At 30.2% G+C, this 25,583-nt stretch overlaps 1 protein-coding gene across 2 annotated transcripts in view; it reads right to left on the reverse strand.

The window, feature by feature from the left end:
* LOC118182569 (laminin subunit gamma-1-like) overlaps positions 1 to 25,583 on the reverse strand; it is a 131,175-nt gene that overhangs the window by 17,937 nt on the left and 87,655 nt on the right. For both annotated transcript variants that reach the window (XM_085825058.1, XM_085825059.1), the window contains 7 exons: positions 24,005 to 24,310; positions 23,641 to 23,778; positions 21,806 to 21,997; positions 13,083 to 13,392; positions 8,804 to 8,941; positions 5,105 to 5,282; positions 614 to 736 (listed from right to left, as the gene is read on the reverse strand). In XM_085825058.1, the coding sequence (XP_085681184.1) occupies positions 614 to 736; positions 5,105 to 5,282; positions 8,804 to 8,941; positions 13,083 to 13,392; positions 21,806 to 21,997; positions 23,641 to 23,778; positions 24,005 to 24,310 (1,385 nt within the window). The remainder of the gene's footprint in view (positions 1 to 613; positions 737 to 5,104; positions 5,283 to 8,803; positions 8,942 to 13,082; positions 13,393 to 21,805; positions 21,998 to 23,640; positions 23,779 to 24,004; positions 24,311 to 25,583) is intronic.

The raw sequence follows: 25,583 nt of genomic DNA on the forward strand, positions 1-25,583 counted from the left end.
AGAATATTTTTAATAAAGTAAATATATTATTGAATTCATTGAACATTGTTTACATTTTATATGCATTCAGAATATATTATGTTGATGTATTCAGTGAATTCATCTTTAGTGCTTTAATGTAATTTCATATTAAATGCATGTTAGAGAAATTTAAATCAAACTTACTGAGTTTCTTTTTAACAATAATTTGAGTGGAAATTGAATTTACTGTATACTAAAAATATTATGACATCAGAAAGAAATGCATCTCTACATCTAATACAAATTAGTACTTTAACAATTTTAATATCAATAATCAAGTTTTTAAGAGAATATTTTGAGTACCTTAGCACCACGTGAAAAGGCCAGGTTAATTTTTTCATATACCAGTAGTATTATAAGCAAAAATAGGTTTATACGATATCAATTAACTTTCAGATATTCTAATTAGATTTGTATAAAAAAGATAATACATTAAAAAAGTTAATGGACTTTTATTAAATCATGTTGTGTCTTTTATCCTATAAACTGGACTAGCAATAAGTCAGACATATTCTTTTAAAATTATAGTGTATTTTTCCCCTTGACCAACTATTTTAAAGGCAGTAATCTTTTAAGAAGGCACTAAGTATACCTGTTGTTGCCGTATTGCTTCATTCAGCAAACCCTCTGCATCCTTAGTCTGATCATCAAGCCTGGACAAAGTTTCTTTATGTTCATTAGCTAAACTATCAGCTTGTCCTTTCACTCTTTGTGCCTGAAAGCAACATTAATTAATATTAGTTTGAACAGTGTTAATATGGATCAGCTCTTAGTCTTTTCTTAAAATACAAAAACAAATTTTTATAATTCAGTATTGTTTATAAAATAAAATTATAAACACTAGAATGCAGTGAAATTTACAACTAATAAAATTTTTAATAAGCCATAGAAAGCATTCATGAATGTTATTAAAACTTCTCAAACATTACTATTAAATTATTTATTCTTAAGGAATAAAACCAGAATTCAATAAAGGGATTAAGATAATTGTAATAAGCACAGTAGATGATAAAAGAAAAATATATGCACATCATACATTATAACACAATTTGCCAATTAAATCAATTAACAGAAATTTACAGAATTATATTGAATTATGCCAAAATTTCATCTAGTAAAAAAAGGGAAAGAAAAGAAAGAGAAATGCTATCACAAATATAATAAACTAATTATGAATTTCATAATGATGATGAGAGTTAATAACTATTTCCATATGTCACACAAAATAAACCACAATTACAGCTATCAAAAATACAGTAGCAAAAATGCATCTGCATGGATTATTTTATTTTCCTTTCTATTATCTTTCCCTAGGTATAAAAGAGCTGTTACATTGTGGTAGAGTTGCATTTGAATTCTGTACTTACTATTACTGTTTTTTAAGTGACTGTTTTGTTTCAGGGTGATATGTTTGTTATATAAAGTAAAAAAAAAATTCTTGTATTCGTCAGTACTCGCCAAAAATTAGAGAATCCACTGAGAAACTGAATGCTACCTGAGAATTATAAAAATAATGTCAAACTGCATCATAAACTGCCTTTCTATACAATAATTTAAAATATAAACTGTAATTTATTACACCAGACAGTTCTTAAGTACAAGAATATGAAGTAAAAGAAACCCTAAAGTTTTCCATGACAATAGTCATCACAACATATTAGTCTCATATCATCTTGCAACAAGATTACAGATGCATCCCCCCCCCAGATACTATCTAAGCTTTATAAAGCAGGGCACATTAACTATTACATGGAAACATTTTTACATCCACATTTCTATCTCTGCTATTGTGCATATATTACAGCTAAAAATGCTTCACTGTCGGACAGAAACAAATTCTCATATTCTGTTACTTCATTAATCCAAGTGAATGATACATATCAAAATTATTTTGAATGGCTAGGTATTACTAAATGATTACTAAATGGGGGTAGGGAATGTTTTATTCAGCACCATTTTGTATGGTACAATAGAAGTACTATTAAAAACAATTTAGAAGGAGGAAAAGTCTTGAGCAAAGTAAAATCATGAAACAATATATAAAACTGGGCTTTAATTTTTATTGGTAGAGAAGACTAGTGGATAATAAAATTTGACATTTTTAAACCTACTTTCAGATTATTTACTTTATTTTGCTTTTTTACAGTTTTGGGTATGACAGCTCAGCAATGAATCTTGCATTATAGGAAACATTGAATTTTTCCCATTAAACAAAATTAAACAACCTGCTTAAACAAAACTATTACTCATACAAAATTTGCTTACACAAAAATTAAGAAACTTGCTAAAAGCAGGATTTTCCAAGCATAAAAATTAGGCAGTTTGTTTAATTTATTAAAAGGAGCATTTTCTAAGCATTAAAATTAAGCAGCTTGTCTAATTTCTTAAAAGCAACATTTTCAAAGCATTTCTTGAATGCATAATAAATGCTGCCCATAGAACAGTATATTATAATCAGATATTTGGGTCAGCTAATCAAGAATAAACAAAATAAAAGTTTACAATCTAAGTTAGCAACTTTGGAGAAACGTTTTACAGTGTGAAATGAGTCTATTATTTTAAATAAAATCTCACTGCATTAAAAAAAAATGTTTGTTTACTATTTCCATGATTATGACCCAGAATAAATATCCTACTCAGTAGTCCATTGGTGAAACACACATTTTGAAAATCTTCTTTAAAGTTATTTTCATCAACAAAATAATAATGTATATTTTATTATTTACTCTAAATGCAAAATTTTAGTCAAATTTAGTGAAGTACATATATGATTTATTCTTATTTTAAATGTAAGAATTAAATTAACTTAAGTGTTAGTATAAATATCATTAAAATATATCTTACAGAAAATTTTATACACAGTCATGTAGCTTACTGGTCAAGTGACTAAAGCTGCAAAATGCTTGCAGTTTGCCCAATTCTAAATTTACAGAACTTGGAACTGCTGGTTGTATGGGGTTTCTGTGACTTTGCAATAGATGTGAACCTTGAATAAAAATAAGTTCAGTTTCATTTAGGAAGTCAAAGTTCCTTCAAGAAAGCATCCATCCTCTAAGCAGACAGTTCTTGAACATCTTACTGAAATTAATTAACCAAACATACATACATAACAAATTCCTCCTTGAATTTATAATGCTATTTTTTTTAAACTCCTCCACTTTCTTAGGCTAGTTTATCTGCTTACTATTCCAGCCACCCTGCATCAACTGCTTTCTTGAGAAGTATTTATAAAGATTTAATCTTCACTTATTGAGGAGTATTTAGAAAAGATTTATCTTGACTTTTTGAGAAGCATTTATGAAGGTTTTACCTTCACTTATAATTCACAGTCTTAATCATTCGTTTTTTCCACATATGCTTTGCATTTACTTTCATTTCATTCTCATCTCCATATGCAAATAGTAAATAATACAGTAATTACAAAGATGGAAAATATTATAATAAAAATTAACAAAGTTTACAAGGTTAGTTTCAATGGCTTTAATTGCATGTTTTTTAGACCCAATAAATGATACTTTACATATGACTACATGCATTAGGAATGATTATCAGAAGTTTTAACTTCAACTAATCTTGAGTGTATTATTAGTGCCATATAATCATGGAAGATAATTTTACATATCTTTATATATTCAGAATTATACCAAAGATATTTCTAGCACTACAAACAGCTAATTGATTAAAACAATTATTCAAAACGTCAGTTCCTTAAAAGTTATTGTTCTTAACAAAGCTTTCTGCTTATTTATTATCATTTTCAAACTTTTGAAAAGTTTCTTTTCTGGAAATGAGATTTTTTCATTAAAAATAAACAGAATACTTCTGCTTGAACTTTTCTATTATTTATCAGCTATAAACTTTACCAGATTCTCTAACAGTTTAACTTTTAAGATATTTTCTCTTCTATTAGTAAAATTCAATGATTTAGGGCTTAAAAAACTTCTTTCTTATCTAAATTCCAAGATCATTGACAGTATCTCTTAATAATAAGGCTTACAATACCTTTGGCCCAAAACTAAGAAAACAAATTACAAGTTCAGAAAAAGAAAATGTTGACAACTGATAAACACTGATAAAGTTAAGTCTGATGAAGAAACTATAGGAATATTTTATAAATTTAGTTGAAAAAAATTATAAATAATTTCCTAATACTTGTTCTTAACGTGTACTTATTACTTTTGGCTTTAGCTGATCAGCAAATAAAGCCAAAATTTACTTGTATCTTTTTATTACAAGGATTAGGAGAATAACAAAATTATAAATATTTGTTATTTGGAAAAACTAGCCCCTACTGCCTTGCACAAAACAAGCCATGCAGGGAAAATCCATGTAGAAGTTACATGATTAACACATTGCAAGAATGACAAAATTGCATTTTGCAAAGTTAATTTCCTATGGAAATTGGTTAGGTGCAGTTCAGATCAAGAAAGGAATGAATAATTTACACAATCTTAAATATTACTGTAATTAAAAGGAAAACTTGAAATAAATGTTGTCTGAAAGGATTTCTTATATAGACTTCTTTAATCATTTTATATAGTTTTCCCCTGGCTGCCGAGATATTTCGAGTACTTTTTGCTTGTCGAAGTTATTGGAAGGCATATGAGGTACAAATGATGCTACATTTACACAGCTCATCAATTACAATAGCCATTATACAGGAAACAGAACAAAATGTCACCAAATGGTAGCCAAGTTTGGCGGCTTTTGGTATTTTCTCACCAATTTAGTGAGATAAGACATTTACTCAGTGTTAAATAGACTTGCCCCTACATTCTTATTTTTCAGGCATAGTGTCTTCTTTTTCAAGTATTTCTTATTACATTATACAAAAAATATTACAATTTCACATATAATTTTATTTAAATTATTTACTTATGTACAAAATCTGTAACAATATTTAATATAGAAGATTTCATCAACATGACATATTTTATATAAAACAGTAATAGTAAAGACTAATTGAGAATTATTTATTATTATTATTTTGTTATTCTATCAAACATTAATTATTCAGTTTTCTTTCATGAAGAAAAACTTAGAATATTAGGCAAAATGCAGTTTTCTGTGAATGAGTTATTACCTCTATTTTAATCCTTGATGCTTCATTTTTCATAGCTGCAACATCTGCAGTGGGCACATTTAAAGAACTTGCATCTGTATAAATGCCTAATGCTTCCTCATATGCTGTACCTGCTTCAGTGTTTGCATCTTTGGCTAACTGCTTTGTTCTCTGCATAAAGTCAACCAAATCGTCTAACCTGCAAGAATGAAGTTTAAAAATTTTAGTAATTTTGCTCAAACAAGCTACTTATTTCCTCACAGAAGAATTATTTAAAAAGTTACATTAAAATATAAAAGAGTGACATATGTCATACAGTGAAAACTCATTGATATTCAAATTACCAGCAAAATTATTTCTCAGTTAATAAATTTTGATTGACAAACATTTTTTAGCAATTCTTCCCATACTTAATGAATCTAATCTAATTAAATGCAACTACCTCAATGTTCAAATTGCATGCATGAGTATTAATAAAGCTGCCAATAACCATTAAAAAAATCAGTACTTTTCATTTTTCAAAAAGTATTTTTTATTTCTGATTAACATTTGGATCATTTATTTATTTATGTACATATAAAGGAGTACACAAGAACAACAAAAAATATTAAGCTATTATATTATACTTTACAATGCCCATTTTAAATTCCTTCACATTGTTTTGCATCAGTATCAGTAAACTTTTTTTCAATGCTTTGACAATTACTGGAAATAGGGAAACGGTTTTCACTTGCTAGTGCCTCTTAATGTTATGTGCCCTTAATGGCATTATGCATGATTAGCTTTGGTAAGTAATACCGCCCTACATCAGGCCATATAAAAATATATCCATTAACACAGCAATTGAAATAGTTTTGGAATATTTGACATGTAATGTTTCAGCGTAACAATGTATTTTCTTGTACCTCATTCATATTATGCAACTGCTTTTCGAGAGCTTTCTTTAGCCATGGGAAAAGGAAAAAGTCAACTGAGCAAGAAGATTTCATGAGTAAGACACAAGCATCATGTTCGTTTTCTCTAAGAATTGCCAGATGAGAAGAGTTTGTTCAGATATCTGCTGAATTGTCTTTTGATGATTTTCATTAGTAATCTACTGCACTTTTTCAGTATTTTCATCATTTCTGTTCTTCAATCGATAGTCATGGTATAGCAGTCTTCATTTGACGTGTTGCCATATTTGAAAAGGTAAAAGAACTTCTGCATTTGTGATTTACTCAAAGGTTTACTTAAGGTTACTCAAATGCTACTTGCGATTTACTTCCTCTTTGGTAGACAGACATTAGAAATCCTAAGGTGACCTACCAAATGACATGTTTCATAAAAAAAAAAAAAAAAGCCTGCTTGCAATGCCCTCATTTTGAAGTACTCTTACATAAGCATTTCAAATCACATACAGTACAAAGTCTGTAATCCGGACGTCTATTATCCGAAATGATCTATAATCCGGACCTCAAAGCCACAAACTTTTTTTTTTCTGTATGCTTTACGCAATGTTTATGCATGCAAGTTTAGCACAAAAAACGAAGCAACTTAAACAACTTACATTGAAAGAAATGTTTAATAAAGTAAACAAATAAATATTGAGTTTTTTTTTTTTTTTTTTTTTTTTTTTTTGTAAATTTTGATACCTTTTAGATCATAATTGCTCTTTATTTCATAAATTACGGTTTCACATTTTTAAGTATAACTTCTGCATGCCATCTTACCAGATTTAAATTGATGATCTATAATCCGGAATCGTCAAAATCCCAACGAGTCCGGATTACAGACTTTGTACTGTATAAACAAAATAATCACAACATTATAATGTTTTTATTTTACATTTTTATATAATAATATATTTTTAAATACTTTACTACTTTGTAATATATCTGAAGAACTGGCTTTAAATTCTGCTTCTATACTTCAGTTTAATGAACAGCATGAAAAAGAAATTTCACAGTAAGTATAGCCAAACAAACTGCTTCATTACCCACAGCAGCCAGCTAACTCATGGTGCTTAAATCTTTTAATGGAATGTATGACTTAAGCTCCTGCTTTTTATATTACAATAATTTGCCATCAAATAATGAGTCATATAGTAAACAGTAAACAAAGTAATTTACTTTTGATAAGAAGAAACAAAAAGACTAATATTGATGATTTAATCAAGCAAGTAAATTACATAGTAAACATATCTGAATTAAAAATATCTCTCTAATTTCAGACATTTTTTGGGATACTAAATTTTCGAAGTCAAGAAAGAAGGCTTAAAAATAATAATAAATCCATACCATACAGAGTGGCAAAATTTTGTGTATCCAAAAACACACCCATATTTTCCATTGTTAAGGTAGCATTGGTTTACACACTTCGGATAATCAGACTGATGTTATGTGCTATAAAAACCTGATTGCAACTGCATAAAATATTTATAAAAGTAACAGTAATAAGGATATAATTTAATTCGTAACATAAGGACAAAAGGCCCTTTTTGTCCATTGAAACTCTTTGTTCAGATATTTATTTATAATTTTCAGCAGAGAGTGCCAGACATTTTTTCTAGCCTTAAATGCACATAAAACATTTCTTTCAGTATCAAGTCTTTCAATCTAACAAATATTTCTTTTCTTCAAACAAAATCTTATTTTGCCAAATTAATGATAACTGCTTATATACTATTAGTAGCTACCGACCTTCAACTAAAATCTAGGAGGTTTTTCACACTTTATAATAGTCACTTAGATGTTTAAACTAGTTATAATTAAGCTCTCAAGTAAAATATATAAGCTTAATATTTAATACAATATTTTCAATTTAAATTTTACTTAATTTTTTTTGGTTTAATTCATCAGATTTTGCAATTTTAAAATTTTATGCTGATGACAACATCAGCAGGAAAAAATTGTTTTCAAACAAGGCAAAAGTTAAATTAGTAGCTATTCTGCAAACAATCATGTTAATAAACTTATCTGTGTACTATTGACAAATTTAAAGCAAAATTAAATATTAATATCTTCAGCTCAAATAGAACTTAATCAGAGAAATCAGTAGTAAAAATGGGAACAGGTTTAGTTTTAAATTTCTTGAAGGCATAATAATGCATTAAATAACTTCATATTTTTGAAAAGCTTGTTATGAAACTTTTCTTCATAACATTTCCTTTTCATTTAATGCTTAATGATCAGTAATTTTTAAAAAATTCATTTGAAACTCAGATAAATTTAAAAACCAGGAGATGAGATGAAAAATCAGGAATCTTAAAAATGAGAAAGCTGGAAGCTCTGTATATAATACTTATATTATGGACTCTCATTATGGACTTATTACTAATATTCAATGCTAATAAGTCTATAGAAAAGCAAGACCTGTCAGCTTGCAAAATCACCTTCACAGCTAAACTGAACGATGCATAGCCACATCTGCATCAAGAAACTTTATACTGGAAATAATAAAAATGAATTACACACTTGCCTAAGTTAAATATAGAATAGGTTAACAGTGTAAAATTAACCTCACACAAGTTTTTAGCTGACTAGGAAAGTTTTGAAGTAATTTATTACTAATTAAATATGCTATCATATCAGGAAAAATATTAATGAAAAAATTTCAAATAACTTAATTTTATCATTACAAACTTTGCATTATGAAGTTATCATATCATTATGAAGTGTAACTACATATAACTGAAATAGCTAAAAGCATAATTAAATATTTTTGAATGCTTAAGGAACTTACTTTCGACCAAGGTCATAAACTTCATTGCTCATCCTTTCTTGAGAATCAACTGTTTCTCTGGCTAACCGATAAGCTTCTGTAGAGGTATTCAATGCCAGATTTGAAACAGTGTCACTTACTTCTGCATCTTCTTCTTGCCTAAATAAAGATACAATATAACAACAATTCATTCAAGATCACAATATTCAATAAAATAGAAAAATCACAATGACATAATATGTACTAATCAAATACATTAAAAGAAGCAGTAAACATTTTGAAATTTTATATTTACATTTCATGTTCTTATTTTAAATCTCACAGTTAAAATCTACATTAAAAAATAATATATTTATAATTAAGACACAATAACATGCCGAATAAATACTAATTCTGAATTAGTAATATATTTATATTCTATCATAATAGTAAAAAATTCTATTTGTGTCTATCGCAGAATTGATGTTTTTGCATCATCATATCTTAACTCGTACAATGAAATGTATTTGCATTTTCCATGCAAAACAAAATTCTATCCTTTATGCAAAACAAAATTCTATCCTTTCAATTAATATGATTAAATTTCAATGACCTTTAATTTTTTATTAAAAAATTATTTGTTATTATCTTTTGTTTTCCTAAATTTTTAACAACAATGTCTATTATATTACTAATAAAATATGTAAATGACCAAAATTGCAATTTTCTTTAGCATTTTGAGTTTTAATTCAAAAAACAGGAGCTTTATCTATAATAGTCCTATGAGGCAGTTCTGATTAAGAAATAAAATGAAAAGCATCCCACAAGATTAATTCTTAAATTTAACAATTATATTGTTATGATATAATTTCATATTATGGAAATTATTTTACGGTTTTTAGAGTGGAAGCAGCCTAGCTTAATAAACTGGAAATTTCCTCATCTGAAGTTCTGTAGTTTTAAGAATAGCACTGTAACTTTTAAGGTTTTATGAATAATTAAATAACATACATATTACATAGTATTCATGGCTCCGTGGTTAATACATAGTTTGAAAAATTTTCTATGATATGGTAATGGCTTTTATTTATTTTTTTATACTTCAGAAATGATGATAAATGCTTTATTATATGATTTCGATGATAATATATGCTTTATAAGTCTTATAAAAGTTTTCTCTTGTAGTGTAGTTTGTAGTTTCGATTGTAAATACCATTTGCATTAAAATAAATTAAATGGATGTAAAAATTTATTGCATTTATTATGTTATCTATGCTGCAATAGCCTGAAATCTGTATCCAAAGGTTTCTGTACTCCCTTCAAATCCAACCATTACACATTTAGCTTCTTTAAATTTTCCACATCATATTTTGCTTTAATGAACATTAGATCCAGTCTATATAGGTGTCTATTTTTGCTGATTTCTTTCAATCATTTGAAGCCGTTTTTCACTTTTAATGCCAATTTACTCATTTCCTCCTACCCACTTTGAAAAGTATTTTTTATCAAGTACAGGAAGTTTCCATCAAAAAATTTTGTTTCTTCAGTGTTAGCTTTTGATATTTTTTACTGCCCAATTGTTGAGAGGAAAATTTATTGTTTGTAATACACTCTCCAAAAAACTAAATGTGTGTACAAACAAAAGTTTTGTCTCTTATTTCAATCATAGTCATCGCTGTGATCCTGCTTTAAGGCAATATAGTGTTATAATGGCACTCTACTTGCAAATGCTAGTACTAGTACTTCTGGCACTGAAAGCATTATAGGACTTCGGGCTGAGGTTAATACTTTCAGAATTAGGCATTCTGTATTGTATTCAACTCTCAGTAATAAATTTTGGTTTGCCTTTTATACTTTCTAAAACTCTCATATTCTTTAAATAAGCCCCTTTTTTTGGTAATCTGTAAGCTTACTTATTTTTGTTTATGTGAATTATTTAACAGAGTTCATATCAGAATTTTTATAGCACATTTAATAATTTCATAAGGTTTAAATACTGAAAACAATATATATTATAAATTTTTACACTTCTATTTTAATTATAATGGACATACAGATGCATTTCAATATTAAAAGCATTATAAAAAATTACATTGGTAAATCTCAAAACATGTTTTTGCATGATGAGGCCACACTGCCTACAGCAAGCCTAAATCTTCTTGTGATATATTGCACTGTTTTGGTTTTTCCCTTTTTCCAACCAAATTTTATAATACCGTAATTTCGCGCGTATAGTCCGCGGACTATCTGTGTTTAAAATGCGAATTTTTGAAGCTGCGGACTATCCACCAGTGCGGATAATACGCTGGTTGTTCACGGTTAAAATTGTTGAAATTTAAAAAACACGCTGTCGTGAACTGCCGATGATCAAATATAAAAAAAGCGTGAGATTCCAAGTATCCTTCGCACTGCTTTAGCACAACTGCCGGGAGGGGGAAAAGTAGTTGATGCGTCAACTCGGTTTATAGGAGCCATAGTAGCAAGTACCTGGAGTACGAAAAAAAAAAGCGTGATTCGTTTACTTATAGCGTGGTTTGGCAACACCGAGTGAGTGGAGTCGAAGGTCACATTTCATTACCACTTATCACGAGGATAGCATGTTGCACAGTATTTTGTTTTCGTATTTTGTCTTTCATCTTTGCTAACGTTGATGAAACATCGCCGGAGATTTACTGCTGAGAGGTAGTTGAGAAAACTGAAAAAGATGGAACTAGAGAAGCGGGCCGTTATTGGTTTAATCCTAGTACCCGGTGCACACGGGATTTGACTACTTTTGGCGACTTTATGATGAGCAGTAAAAACGGGACATACACGATGAGTAGTTAACAGGTCATTCAAAGAAAATATATAGTTAAACATAGTATATACTATTTATATAGCATATATACTATGCGTGTATAGTATATATATAGACGTTCTTTGGATCATTTTTGGTGTTGGCGATAATTTTCAAAGTCGCGCCAAGGCTGCACCGTATACTAGGATTTTACTCCGTTATTTTGAAGTGGACAAGAAAGCGGCGAGAAATTTGCGCAAACAAAAGGATGTGTTTAAAAAGCATGGGAATATTGCCGTATTAAAAAAACGTAATTTCGGATGTATAGTCCGCGGACTATCCGGTGGTGCGGACTATCTGACAATTTTTAAATTTTTTTTTTATATAAAATCGTGTCTGCGGACTATACGATGGTGCGGACTATACGTGCGAAATTACGGTATTTTATCTGATTCTACTTCTTGCTGTGGATGGTATATATTTAGGATATTTGTGGATGGCATATATTTAGGAGAATAACAGTCTCTATAATAATATTGAAAATAGATAATTAAACAATCCATACACTGACAGAATTAACTAATCTGTACACTAATGTTGAAACTAACCAATTGAACAATATGTATACTGATGTTGAATTTTGAGAATCACTCAGCTCAATATTCCTTTCATATAGCTCCATTCTACAGATCAGAATCAATGCATTCAGACATCAAAAAGCTGAAATGTTCATTATTTACTATCCGGTGGTGCGGACTATCTGACAATTTTTAAATTTTTTTTTTATATAAAATCGTGTCTGCGGACTATACGTGCGAAATTACGGTATTTTATTTGATTCTACTTCTTGCTGTGGATGGTATATATTTAGGATATTTGTGGATGGCATATATTTAGGAAAATAACAGTCTCTATAATAATATTGAAAATAGATAATTAAACAATCCATACACTGACAGAATTAACTAATCTGTACACTAATGTTGAAACTAACCAATTGAACAATATGTATACTGATGTTGAATTTTGAGAATCACTCAGCTCAATATTCCTTTCATATAGCTCCATTCTACAGATCAGAATCAATGCATTCAGACATCAAAAAGCTGAAATGTTCATTATTTACTATTAAATTTATGATGATTCAATGTTTACACAAGTAAGTTTTCAGAACAGTAATAAAATTTCTGTAATAATCTGGTTTGATTAGGTTTATTTGGCTATGGTAAAGCCCACTAGGGCTATCTGCACAAGGGAAGAGATGCTCTTGTGGAGGGCATTCTAAGGGAAACTGGTTTGAATCTACATTACAGACAGGGAAAACCACAAATGGCCCATGCAACCAACCTGTTCACCTGAAATTGCACCCTACTACCAATGTTCAGCGATCTTACCACTTGACCACTGGTAGTCTTTCAATAATCTGAATGTATTCTAAATATTTCATTTCTCATTACTGTTAAGAACTTCTCACTAAATTTATGGAAAACATTCCTAAATGCATTTTATTACAAATAGCATTCTAATTTAATTATATAAACTTACTGATCAGCCAATTGCCTTGCTTCTCTTGCTATTTCGGATAATCTTTGAGACTGCTGGCCCAGACGATCCTTCCTATCTAGTGCAGAATCATAGGCAGCCCTTGCTTGCTCATTTAAATATTTATGAGCAGCAGCTGCAGCATCCTGGGCTTGTTTAATCACATTTTCTGCTAATGATGTATTTTGAAGACCATATCTACGATATTCTTCCCCATCATCTAGTCTTTCTCTTACTTTTCCAGCAGTGTGCCCAATTTCTCTTATTCGTTTGCGAAGGTCATTGAGTTGACTGATTAAACTCTTATCAGCAACTATATTAAATTCAAATGTTTACAAAAAATTACACTGAATGAAGGTAAAAAAGGAAATTTCTCATTATAAGATAAGATAGGCTATAATAAATCAGTTAAATTAATAGTACTCAATTAAGCCAATGCAACATAATATAAGTTTATAACTATGGTAAAATTAGGCTGAAGAACATTACTCTGGATTAATTTCATCTCAAAAGTATCATAATAAATGAACAAAAATATCATAGCAAAATGTTTATATTACAAATGAGTTTAAATAAGTGTCAGACTGCAGTTAATATCTCAAACCAATAGCACAAATTAAAATGAAATATATACTTAAGATTCGAAACTTGCCACACTTTATAATATAAATAAATGTGTAAGCAAAAGAAAAAAAAAAAGGGTCTGGAAAAAAAGATCTTTTAAACTTTCATAACAAATGCTGACATAAGAAAATAAAAGTCACATATTTTTTCTCTCTTTCCGAAGAATATCAGTTAGTATCCCCAGCATGTTCTTTTGTAGTTATGACATAAAATGATGCAAATGTACTACTTGGACATTTTACTACAGTGATGCCTGTTTCCATTTTTTAGAGGTCATTCTCTTTTATTATAATTGTGATTTTAAATTATGTTTTAAATTAAAAATGCTTAACTGATAAAGATATAAGGATATAGACAGATATTTATCCGATGAATGCAGCAATAATGAAGAAGCAAAACATTACAAGTATTTTTTCAAGATTCATGAAAATGTGAATGATAGAAATGCCAAACTTAATAATCACAGCAATAATTCTAAAACCATCTTATCTGATGATACTTTTGCAAGTGATGATAATTTCTACTCAGGTGAAAGTAAAGTGGAGAGAAACAAAAGTGCAACACTTTGAAAGTGATACAAAAGAATATTGCAAAAAAAGTAACAGGACCTCCTAAAGAAATGAAATGAAACATTTCTGAAAATAATTGATAGCAGATTAATTGATGAAATAGGAAAAAGCAGTGGTCAACATGCTGAATGCATATATCCAATTTATAGTCTAATCCAGTGGTATTCAATCTATAGATTATGACTCCAAAAAGGGGTGGAATGTGGATGAAAAAATTGTAAGTAAATTTAATTGAATACAAATACATGACTGGCAGAAGTTTTGAGAAAACAATTTAATTTTTAAATTGTGAAATTTTAGTAAATTCTACAGCACTTATTCTCTGTTAGAACAATGACTTCAAAGATATATTTATAGTTAAGACACAATAACACGCCGAATAAATACTGATTCAGAAGTCAAACAACAAAAATCAGCGTTAAATCACAAAATTTTCACAGGACTAGTTTCGATGGTTTTACCGAACCATCATCTTCAGCTGCAAAACCGCAAATGAACAAGATAGGAAATAATGTTTAGATAAGATAAGAAAGCCTGGACAAGAATAAGCAAGTGGCGCCATCTGTTGGCGAAACCAGAACTAAAACATAATTTCTCTAAAAGCCGAAGGCAAATTTGGATTGGAATTAGGATCGTTAACTAGAACAGAAAGATTTTTATGAATGTGAAATGCCTCTAGAAAATCCAGTTCTCCAATGGAAGATGTTTTTTGAATAATTTTGGCAGCAGAAAAATTGAAAGTGTGATTTTCGGACCAACAATGTTGAGCAACAGAAGACTTCTGTGTTTCCTTTTTTCTAACATATGCCTCATGTTCTTTGACGCGAAATTTTAAGGCTCTCTTAGTTTGGCCAATGTAAATTAAACCGCACTGGCAAGGAATCCTATAAATACCCCAGGAATTCATATCCGGAATGGGGTCCTTGAGTATAGAAGTTGGAATTTTATTGATAACATTTACACCATAAAAAATTCAATAGAGTTTGTAAAAAAGGTTAAAAACATTTCTCCTCGTAATTTACTCATGGTTTCTTTTGATGTAAAATCATTATTCACCAATGTCCCAGTGGAGGGTGCATTAAGATGTCTAGAAACCAGACTTCGCGAATTTCATTTCTCTTGCATCGAAATTGATGAGCTAATTTCTCTCACTCAACTCTGTTTGAAACAAACACATTTTGTTTTCCAAAATAAATATTACAAGCAAACTGAGGGATTAGCCATGGGAAGCCCCCTCAGTCCCATCCTGGCTGATATCTACATGCATTATTATGAATCAAAATTGTTTGAAACTTTAAACTTCCCGGCATGGTTCCGCTACGTAGACGATACTTTTACCCTGTTTGAAGGTAATAAAGATGATTTAAATAGAGTTCTTTCAACAATGAATTCTATTGATCCTGCTATTCAGTTCACTTTTGAACTTGAGACTTGCAATTCTCTTCCGTTTCTCGACATTCTGGTCACACGTAACACATCCAACTTCAGTACTACAGTTTACCGTAAACCTTCATCGGTTTGCCTTCCACCACACTTTAAATCATGTCATCCGACTAAACAAAAGTTAGCTTCATTTTATTCCTATGTTTTCCGTGCTCTTCAAGTTTGCTCCTCCAAACTAGCCCTTGATGAAGAACTAAATTATTTAAAAGCAATAGCTATTGACAGGGGCTTTTCACCCAACATTATTAATCAAGCAGTTAAAAAATTCTCATCTCAACACACTAAAAGCCACACTCTTATTTTAGGAGATTATAAAAATTCTGTTGTCATTCCCTTCTTTCCATCAATTAGCTATAAAGTTGCACGTATTTTGCAGAAATTTAACTTTCGGGTTGTGTACTCTCCCATCAATAAAATTCCAACTTCTATACTCAAGGACCCCATTCCGGATATGAATTCCTGGGGTATTTATAGGATTCCTTGCCAGTGCGGTTTAATTTACATTGGCCAAACTAAGAGAGCCTTAAAATTTCGCGTCAAAGAACATGAGGCATATGTTAGAAAAAAGGAAACACAGAAGTCTTCTGTTGCTCAACATTGTTGGTCCGAAAATCACACTTTCAATTTTTCTGCTGCCAAAATTATTCAAAAAACATCTTCCATTGGAGAACTGGATTTTTTAGAGGCATTTCACATTCATAAAAATCTTTCTGTTCTAGTTAACGATCCTAATTCCAATCCAAATTTGCCTTCGGCTTTTAGAGAAATTATGTTTTAGTTCTGGTTTCGCCAACAGATGGCGCCACTTGCTTATTCTTGTCCAGGCTTTCTTATCTTATCTAAACATTATTTCCTATCTTGTTCATTTGCGGTTTTGCAGCTGAAGATGATGGTTCGGTAAAACCATCGAAACTAGTCCTGTGAAAATTTTGTGATTTAACGCTGATTTTTGTTGTTTGACTTCTGAATCAGTATATATTTATAGGTCTTTGATTTTATCATTAGCTGTAAATATCTCTTTGAAGATATTTATAACTTTCTTTGCAACAAAGAAAATTTATTTGTGGTGCTTATACTGCAAGGAGATTAATTTTGCAGCATTTCCTACTTTAGAAGATTTTGTTATAGTACACAAACTAAAAGTTGATCAATCACTTATTAAAGATCAATCAGTTATAATTTCAATATTAATCTTCCAGAAGACTTTTCTGACTTCAATGACTTGAATGTATTCAAAATCCCTTTCAGTGTGTATTACTCAATTACTTAAACATCAGTAGGTGAAAAACTAACTGAGTTATCATTTGAAGGAGAGTTAAAATTTGTTTTCAAAGAGTTTGGAAGGAAAAGGTTTTACCTTAAAGTTTGAAATGACTACCTAGAACTGTCTGATGCAGCTCTAAAGGTTGAATTTTTGCTTTGTTTTATTTTATATCTGTGAGATGAAATTTTCTCAATTTCTCTATCTGAAATCTAAATATCGAAAGAAATTAGCAGTATAGCCTACTTTAAGATTAAGCAAAATATAGCCAGAAATATCCCTACTTGTAAGCAAGAAGCAGGCTCATATATCTCATTAAATCCTTTCCTTTTGTAATTCATTTAAGCTGATGTTCTGTCATGCTTTAATTTTAAATTATAAATGATTAACGTTAGTTGATTTTTAAACTAAATATTTGGTAACTACAGAGTTGATTTTCAGTTTAGTGTACTTGCTTTGATACTAATGTTTGTTTTCTATGAAATAATAATAAAAAAAATTAACATCATCCCAATTTTTAATATAGTGCTAGTTTTTGAGCAATTAGAACCAGATTATATATTATTTTAATTCGCATATTACTTCCACATCCTAAGTGGGGTTGCACTGCCAAAAGGTTTGAATTTCACTGGTATAAGTTATTTTCATAAAATGTTCATAATAAAAGAAGCTTCTTTGATAAAAAGTCACATATTTTATGTCTTACGTACTGTTATGTTTTTTTCTGACACCAGTAGTTATGTTTTTCTCTTTTCTTCTGACACCAGTTGTTACGTTATTTTCTTCCTTCACATTCATACGGGGTTCGTGTGGATTTGGAGTGAATAACGACGACGCTTAATGAAGTATTGAAACACACTTTATCAGTCAGTATTGTTAGGACAGCTCCAAAACACGCTTTACAGTCGTCAATGAACTACTATAAACATGCTGGAACAATCAGCGACACAGCATTCACACTGTCAGGCAATAACGGTGGAGATAACTTCCTGCAAAGCACCAGAGTACAGCTTCGGACTCTACTTGGTCGTTCTCGGAACTCTACGAACTCTCAAGACTCTCTACGCTAAACTCACGATGCACTCGACGACACACGAGCACAGCTCTGACTTTTCGGTTCAGTCGTTCCCGGAGCTCAACATGCTCTCTCGACGATGCACTAACCATGATACACTAAGAGACTCCTTCAGTGCACTCGACGACCCACTCAGCACTTGTTGCCCGTCTGTCAACTCGATCGACTCCACATGGTTCGCTACACTAACTCTCTGAGACGCACTAACTGACTGTGGACCAACAGGGTTTATATAGCTTTCGGCTTGTGTTCGAGAACATTCTGGGCCAAACCGGTAAGAACTCGTTCCAAAAGGTTCTCCATCCATCCATGGTATATCGCCAATTTTGTTGCCAAATGGGCGATTTTTCGCCGAATGTGGCAACCCTGCCTTATTGTACTATTTTAAGCCAACCCTAAACCTGCTTTGCTGGGAAGCTATCTCACCGCGTCTGTACATTTCGTAACAATACTAAGAAAACAGATTCATAAAAATAAATCAACTAATTTTGTAAAGAAAGAGTACAATTTAAAAAATGACTCACATAAAGAAGAAATACAAATAATTTGCAACATGCTTTATGTTGGAAAACTATAACTTTGCAGTAAAAAATACAATATGCCAGGTGAATATTTATGTAACAAAACTTTCTACATCTCAAAGAAATTTAATCATTAAAAAATAGCAATGGTTTGATTTGGTTTGGTTTAGCTGATTATGACAAAGCATACTAGGGCTATCTGCCTAAGGAAAGGCATGCCTTCGTGGAAGACTTTCTAAGGAAAACTGGCTCGTATACATGTTACACATGCGGAAAACCACAAAAATGCCAGTGTAAAGAAAGTAATAGATATCATATAAATGTAAAAATCCACTTGCCGTGGTGACAAACAATTCATCAAGAAATCCTTCCCCCTTTTTAGTTAGCAATTAATAGTCAGCAAAGTTGATTTTGACATAAAACCATCATTACATGTTTTCAAACTAGCATATGAAAAACTGCTTTCATTAATCTTGAAATAGGCCACATTAAAAAGTTTTTATAAATTATTACATGCTGCCATTCATATTATTTATACTGTTCAAAAGTTATTCTCTAAAGAAAACCAAAGTTATTATTCCTAACTTTGATTCCTGCAAATGTTCAGTAACCTAAATGATGTTCTGAATTCAATGAACTTTCTTTTTCTTCTTTTTTTGCTATTTGTTTGAAAGGAGGGGGGATACTAAAAAAAATGGGATTAACCCTCATACATTGATTTCAGACAACCACAGAAAGCCTATATCTGCACTGCATAATTTTGGGGGGGGGGGAACTTTTCTCCAGGGTTCATAGCCACATTTTAGTTAAAAAAATAAGCACCTATAAGCACTTTTCAAGCACATTTTAAGAAAAAAATAAGCACTTGTCTAATTACATTATACACAACTGCACAACCTTAAAAATTAGACTTGTAATTTAAAATAATGAGAAATGCAGTATTTATTAAGAGAGAATAAGCATTACCTCAACCATGGAAAATAATTACTTTTTTTTTTTTTAAATTTTAAATAACAGTTCAATTTACAGAACTAGTTTACAATGAGAGGGAAAAAAACTATGCAGAACTAAACTATATTACAAGATTTAATGATGAAATTTCAGTTCAAAATAGAGAAAATAAATAATAATAAGGAATATTTATTGTATTCGCTTGGAACCTAATAATAAATACAATTTATTTTCCCACTCACATTGATATTTAAATAATTTAAATCTAAATTCTGAACATTTTCTAAATTTTCATTGTATATCAGTTTTCCCTTAACAGATATTGCAAGCAAAGTAATTTAAGTAAAAAAGAGGAACATTTCTGAAATCAGAAGACAGAAATTTGCTTCATGCAGTCATTCTTTAACAGTAAAAGCTTAACTAACCCGCATACTTGGAAATTGGCGAATATTCGGACAGTCGAGCATTACTTGAAAAAGAGGAGAGAAAGGGGGGGTAGACTGTAGCCGCTCTTTAGATTTCTACGCTAAATAAATGCTTTTGACATTTTGAGATGTGCATAATATAAAAATAAACCAATGGAACTAAAAAATATTCTGCTTAGCAAGCACAGTAAAACTCTTTTAAATGTTCATAAACAAATCTCGGACAGAACATCAAAATTAATTATCTCTGCAAAATATCGCAAACAATATTGCGCAATATGTGCACCGTAATTCTTCCCTGCGTGATATTACACAATCGGAATCAATAGCTGCCGGTATTGGGAGAATAAAGAACTAAATAACTGGGATGTTTTTCATTCTAATTTTCAACAGAAAGTGTTAAATTTCCGGAATAGAATCATTCTTCGCTCGGGTTGGTAGATCGCAGAACTTTTAGTCCTATTCAATCCAAATTTGGAAAGTGACAAAAAAAAAAAAAAAAAAAAAAAAGGTCCATTGCTTGTTTTGCAGCGAACTGTAACAGTTTCAATATTCTAGATTTTGTGGAGAAAGGGGAGAATCTCCCAATCTTCATACTGTATAATGTATTGGCAAAAAAAATGAAATTATTTTGACTATTCGATTACTTTCCCTTTATGTAAGCCATTCCGAATATTATTCCTTAGAAAGCTAATCTGTGTTAAAACACAACCATTTTTGGAAGTTTACTATACTTCAACAGTTACTGCAACATGTTATTATAAACATTCATACATATGCTCATAATATAAGCATAATAATCATAATAAACATGAATATGAACTGACCAAGCAGAATGAGAATGCTAATTATTAAGATCTTGATAGAAATTCAAACGTGTGTAGTATTTGAGTGGGAGGAAAAGAATGCCGAATGTACCGGAATTTTCTACTGCTTTCGCAATTCTTTCACCAATGGAACGACAGGCACCTGTCTGTACTCTTTGTGCACACCAAAGGTTATGTTAATGCAGAGAAAGAGGGAAAAGCTATTTCCGGGAGTATGATTCACCATCTGACATTCCATATTAGGAAGAAATGTTGTTTATTTAGTTTCGGCTTTGGTACGGGGGAAAATAGTGCGCTCATTAAAAAAAAGCACTAAAAGCAAACAATAAGCACTAAAAACAAAAAAATAAGGGCTTTTAAGAAAAAGTAAGCACCTATAAGGGCCTTTATATTTTATTTTCAAATATAAGGACTTATAAGCACTTAACAAGGACCGCTACGAACCCTGTTCTCAATCTTTGGATAATGTTTGTTCATATTGCATTTGTTTTTAATGCACTTTGCATAACACCTTTAAAAGATTTGCAGAGAAATGAAGTATAGCAATCCATATTTTTTCCAGATTTACAGTATTTTGCTAAAACGTCACAGATATTACAATTCTTAGGCAATGAAACTGTACAGTATGGAGGATATATGTATATATGATGGAAATATATATTTTCAAGAATGCTCAGATTTTAATTCAGAACTAAGTACTGATTTAATGTTAAAATACTTAATTAAGAAAGAATGATATCAAATATGATACAATTTTATGTGTATTTTAAAAGTAAGATACAAAATTAAAAACCAGCTGAATATTCAAAATGAAGAGCAGGGGAAAGATTACTGAAAAATTTTGAGAAGAGACAAGCATGAAAAATAATTAATCTTACATCATTCAAAATAAATCCAACAAATAAAAAGATAAAGATTACAAAACCATCATAACTTCAGTAAAAATTGAAATAAATTAAATCAAATAACATATAAAACAAGGAATTTTATTTCATTAACATCATGCAAATATAATATTTCAAAAACATACTTCCAGCTCTTCTGGCTTCTTCTAATAAGTTATCAACTTTCCTATCAGTTTCCCGCAATTTTCTTTGAAAATCAAAATCTTCTACAGTCTCTGGATGATTTTTCATTTCTTCCATAAGTTTAGCTAATTCAGTTAATTTGTCTTTGTAGCGATCTATTGCTTCTTCCAAAAGGGAATAGCATGGAGGGCAATCTGATATAGCAGGGGGAAAAAATTATGCACATCAGAATGCTTAATAAACTAGATAGTAATTATGAAATATATTTTTTTTAATGTGTAAATACATGCTCTAAAATACAAAATGATGTGATACTAAAAACAAAACAATGAATTAATGATTCGGCAAATGATACCTGACTTAATGAAATTAATTTTGAGAGATAAATCAGTACGAAAATAAACTACTTTACAAGTTCAGCAAATGTTTAAAAAATAACACATTTCATCCAAGATATTATTAATTTCTTCTTTCAGAATGCCAAAATGTAGATAAAACAGCTATATGCTGAAACTAATAATACATATATTAGGAATGAATAACAAGTATTAAAAATATTGCAATTTCTTAAAAACTGATCCAAATACACATGGTATTATTATATGCATTAGAATTACTGCAATGTAACATCAAATACAACAGTTTAAAATTCACATGCATTTAAAATATCTGTATTACCAATGAGAGCAAATTTTATTTTTCATTCTTGATATTTACTAAATAATTCCTCATATAAGTATTTTATGGGTATTTACAGAAATACAATAGGCACAAAGATAAATTTAGCTGCTATGAGTAACCTTTATAGCAATCTAACTGACTTGCATGTTATTATTTCTGATTGATGTTGCCTAGCCGTTACCTCCACTATAATATAACAGAGTTTTCATTTTAGTTAAAAAGCTCTCAACAACTTCACTTTCATATTTTTTTCTTTCGTTTCCTTCTTTTTAAGTTACACGAACTTTGTGAAGATAATTTCTCCAATCTAATACACTTTTATTTTCAAATCTAATACACTTTTCCCAATATAATACACTTTTTTATTTTATTAGTTTTACTACAAATCTTTCTGGCAAAGCTTAATTGATGTCAAGATCTTGAAATAATAGTAAATCAGTACATCAAAGTGTTAAATAGGACTAAGCTTTTTGAAAAAAACTGATAGATTACTTTCATCTTTTGGTAAATTCCATAAACTCTGAAGAAAACACCGAAATATTAAACATGGTGAAATTAACAGAAGAATTATTGAAAACTTTAATGAAATTATCAGCGATTAAAAATATGGTTGCAGCAGGGATGCAGATATTTATTTGCAAGTTATTTGTAGTTCCCAATTTCAAATAATTAACAGTGCTCTTTCTTATATAACTGTTATATTGAAATAAAAAACAGGAATCCAAATTTTATATTATCCACATCAGGAGAGATAAGCTAATTTACTGAAAGAATTCAACAATACAAATTATGAAGATTTTTTTTACATAACAGACATTAAAAAATAAAAACACAGTGGGAATTCTTGCTAGTAGACATTCAGGGGATCACGGCTGTGTCTGGGCAAGTGCCTGTTAGCAGAGGTTTAAGAGCAAATAGTTAGTGAATAATTGCAGGCAAGATAAAAGATTAAACATTACTTTTTTCTACAATGAAAGGCTAAACTGTGTTTAGGTCAGATTAGATAAAGCCTCTAATAAAACTAAAAAAAGAAGCTGTAATAATTTTAAAACACAAATTATTACTTTGAGTATACAATTACAATGCTTAAAAATTATGCAAAAACATACAAAAATAATTTATAAATAAAACACATAAAACTAATGTAAAAAATTACCTATACAGACTGTACCCCTGCTGTATTTATTATCCATACATATAGAACATCGGCGTCCTTCCCTATGTGGTCTGCATTGACACTGACCAGCAGTGTCACACTGTAATGAAGTCGAGCCAGAAGGATCACATTCACATGCTGAAAATTTGAATGCATTTTGAAAAAAGCTTTCCTCAATACATCAAAAAAATATCCATTCTACTGAATAATAAAACAAATTCAAAGCAGAAGTTTGTAACAAAGGCATAAAGGTAAAACAAACAGTTACAGTATGAATATCTTGATACTTATTAAACTAGGTTACAAATTAAAAGACAAATAAGTACATTTCAATCAATTTAAAAATGCACAGACATTTGCATACCTTTACATCCTTCTTCAGAAAAGCCATAATGATATGGTGCACATGAATCACAATGTCGACCAACAACTCCTGGTCTACAGTAACATTGACCAGAACGTATATCACAGGTTTGATTATAAGATCCTATTCTATCACAGTTGCAAGCTGAACAGCCCTGACCACTGTCTATATTCCAGTATCCTTTACGACATTTTTCACATCTACGACCTACCACATTTGCCTTGCAGCGACACTGACCACCAGTTGACTCACATGGATTAGAACCTCTCTCTGGTTCCAGGGTTCCAGGTAAATAACATGTACAACCTATAAAACAAAACATAGTTAAAAACATATACTTCAACATAAATTAAGCATACTTTGAATAAAAGAAATTTTCAATACAGGGAGGTAATTAATTGTAACCATTTATGCTTCTGAAAGTACGGAGTAATAATTCTTTTTATGAAACCTGTAAAAGTTTAAACAAATAGCATTGAAATGCTTTAAGAAAGCATGTGTGCATTACTTATACAAGGTCGAATTTAATATTAGAGATAAAAATTACAATCCTATTTCTAAAAATTAAAATTCAAAATGAAGAAAAAGAAGGTTTCTCACAGTATAATATGCATATAATAACAATAAAAATTGATGTTTACAATGCTGTAAATCTTAAGTTTGGCAACCATGCTCATTTGCAGAAAACTAAATGGATGAAAGGCACAAGCAAGATAAGTTCAGTTTCAATGTTGCAATATTATAATTTAACTAATTTCATAGCTAATATTATGCACATAAAATACTATTTCGCATAAATTTTTCGCACATAAAATAATTATAAGTTAATCCTTAACTGGTTCCTATAAATAGAACTAATATAAGAATAAATACTATGTGCTATTTTACTATACTAGTACATATAAAAAATAGATAAGATTTCTTTGTTTAATTATGGCATGGCTCTCTACCTAACAGAAGGGATGCCCTTGTAGAGGATTTTTTGAGCAACACTGGTTCGTATTCACATTACACATGAGAAAAATCTATGAAAATATCCATGCAGCAGGCCCATTTGTCAGAATCTAAACACATGCTGAATTACTAGCGTTCAGCAATCTTATCCATTCGGCCATCGGTGAGTTCCACAATAGAGAGAAAACTTCAGATTTTTAAAATTTATTTTGATCAAAAAACATAGATACACATGTAAAATTATATCTTGTTTCACATATTATATCAAACAGTAAAGTTAAACTGAATTGCAGATTTAATTTGCTGTAAAATATTTCAATATATTTTCCAAATTTAAATGGTTTTTTTGGTTTTATTAGATTATGGCAAAGCAATTGAGGGCTATCTGCCTTAAGGGAGGGATGCCTTCGTGGAGGACTTTCTAAGGAAAACTGGCTCATATACACGTTACACATGGGAAAAACAACGAAAACGCACATGCAGCCAGCCCGTTCGCAGAATTTGAACCTCGGACCGAACTACCAGTGTTCAGTGACGTTGCCGCTGGTGGGCCTCCAAATTTAAATGAATGCGATATTATGTGAATTTAAATGAACTCTTGATATCACAATATTTGAGGGGGAAG

This window comes from Stegodyphus dumicola, chromosome 10 (assembly GCF_044657685.1).
Source record: "Stegodyphus dumicola isolate Sdum_Otavi_A_Nest chromosome 10, ASM4465768v1".
NCBI classification, from domain to species: Eukaryota; Metazoa; Arthropoda; class Arachnida; order Araneae; family Eresidae; genus Stegodyphus; species Stegodyphus dumicola.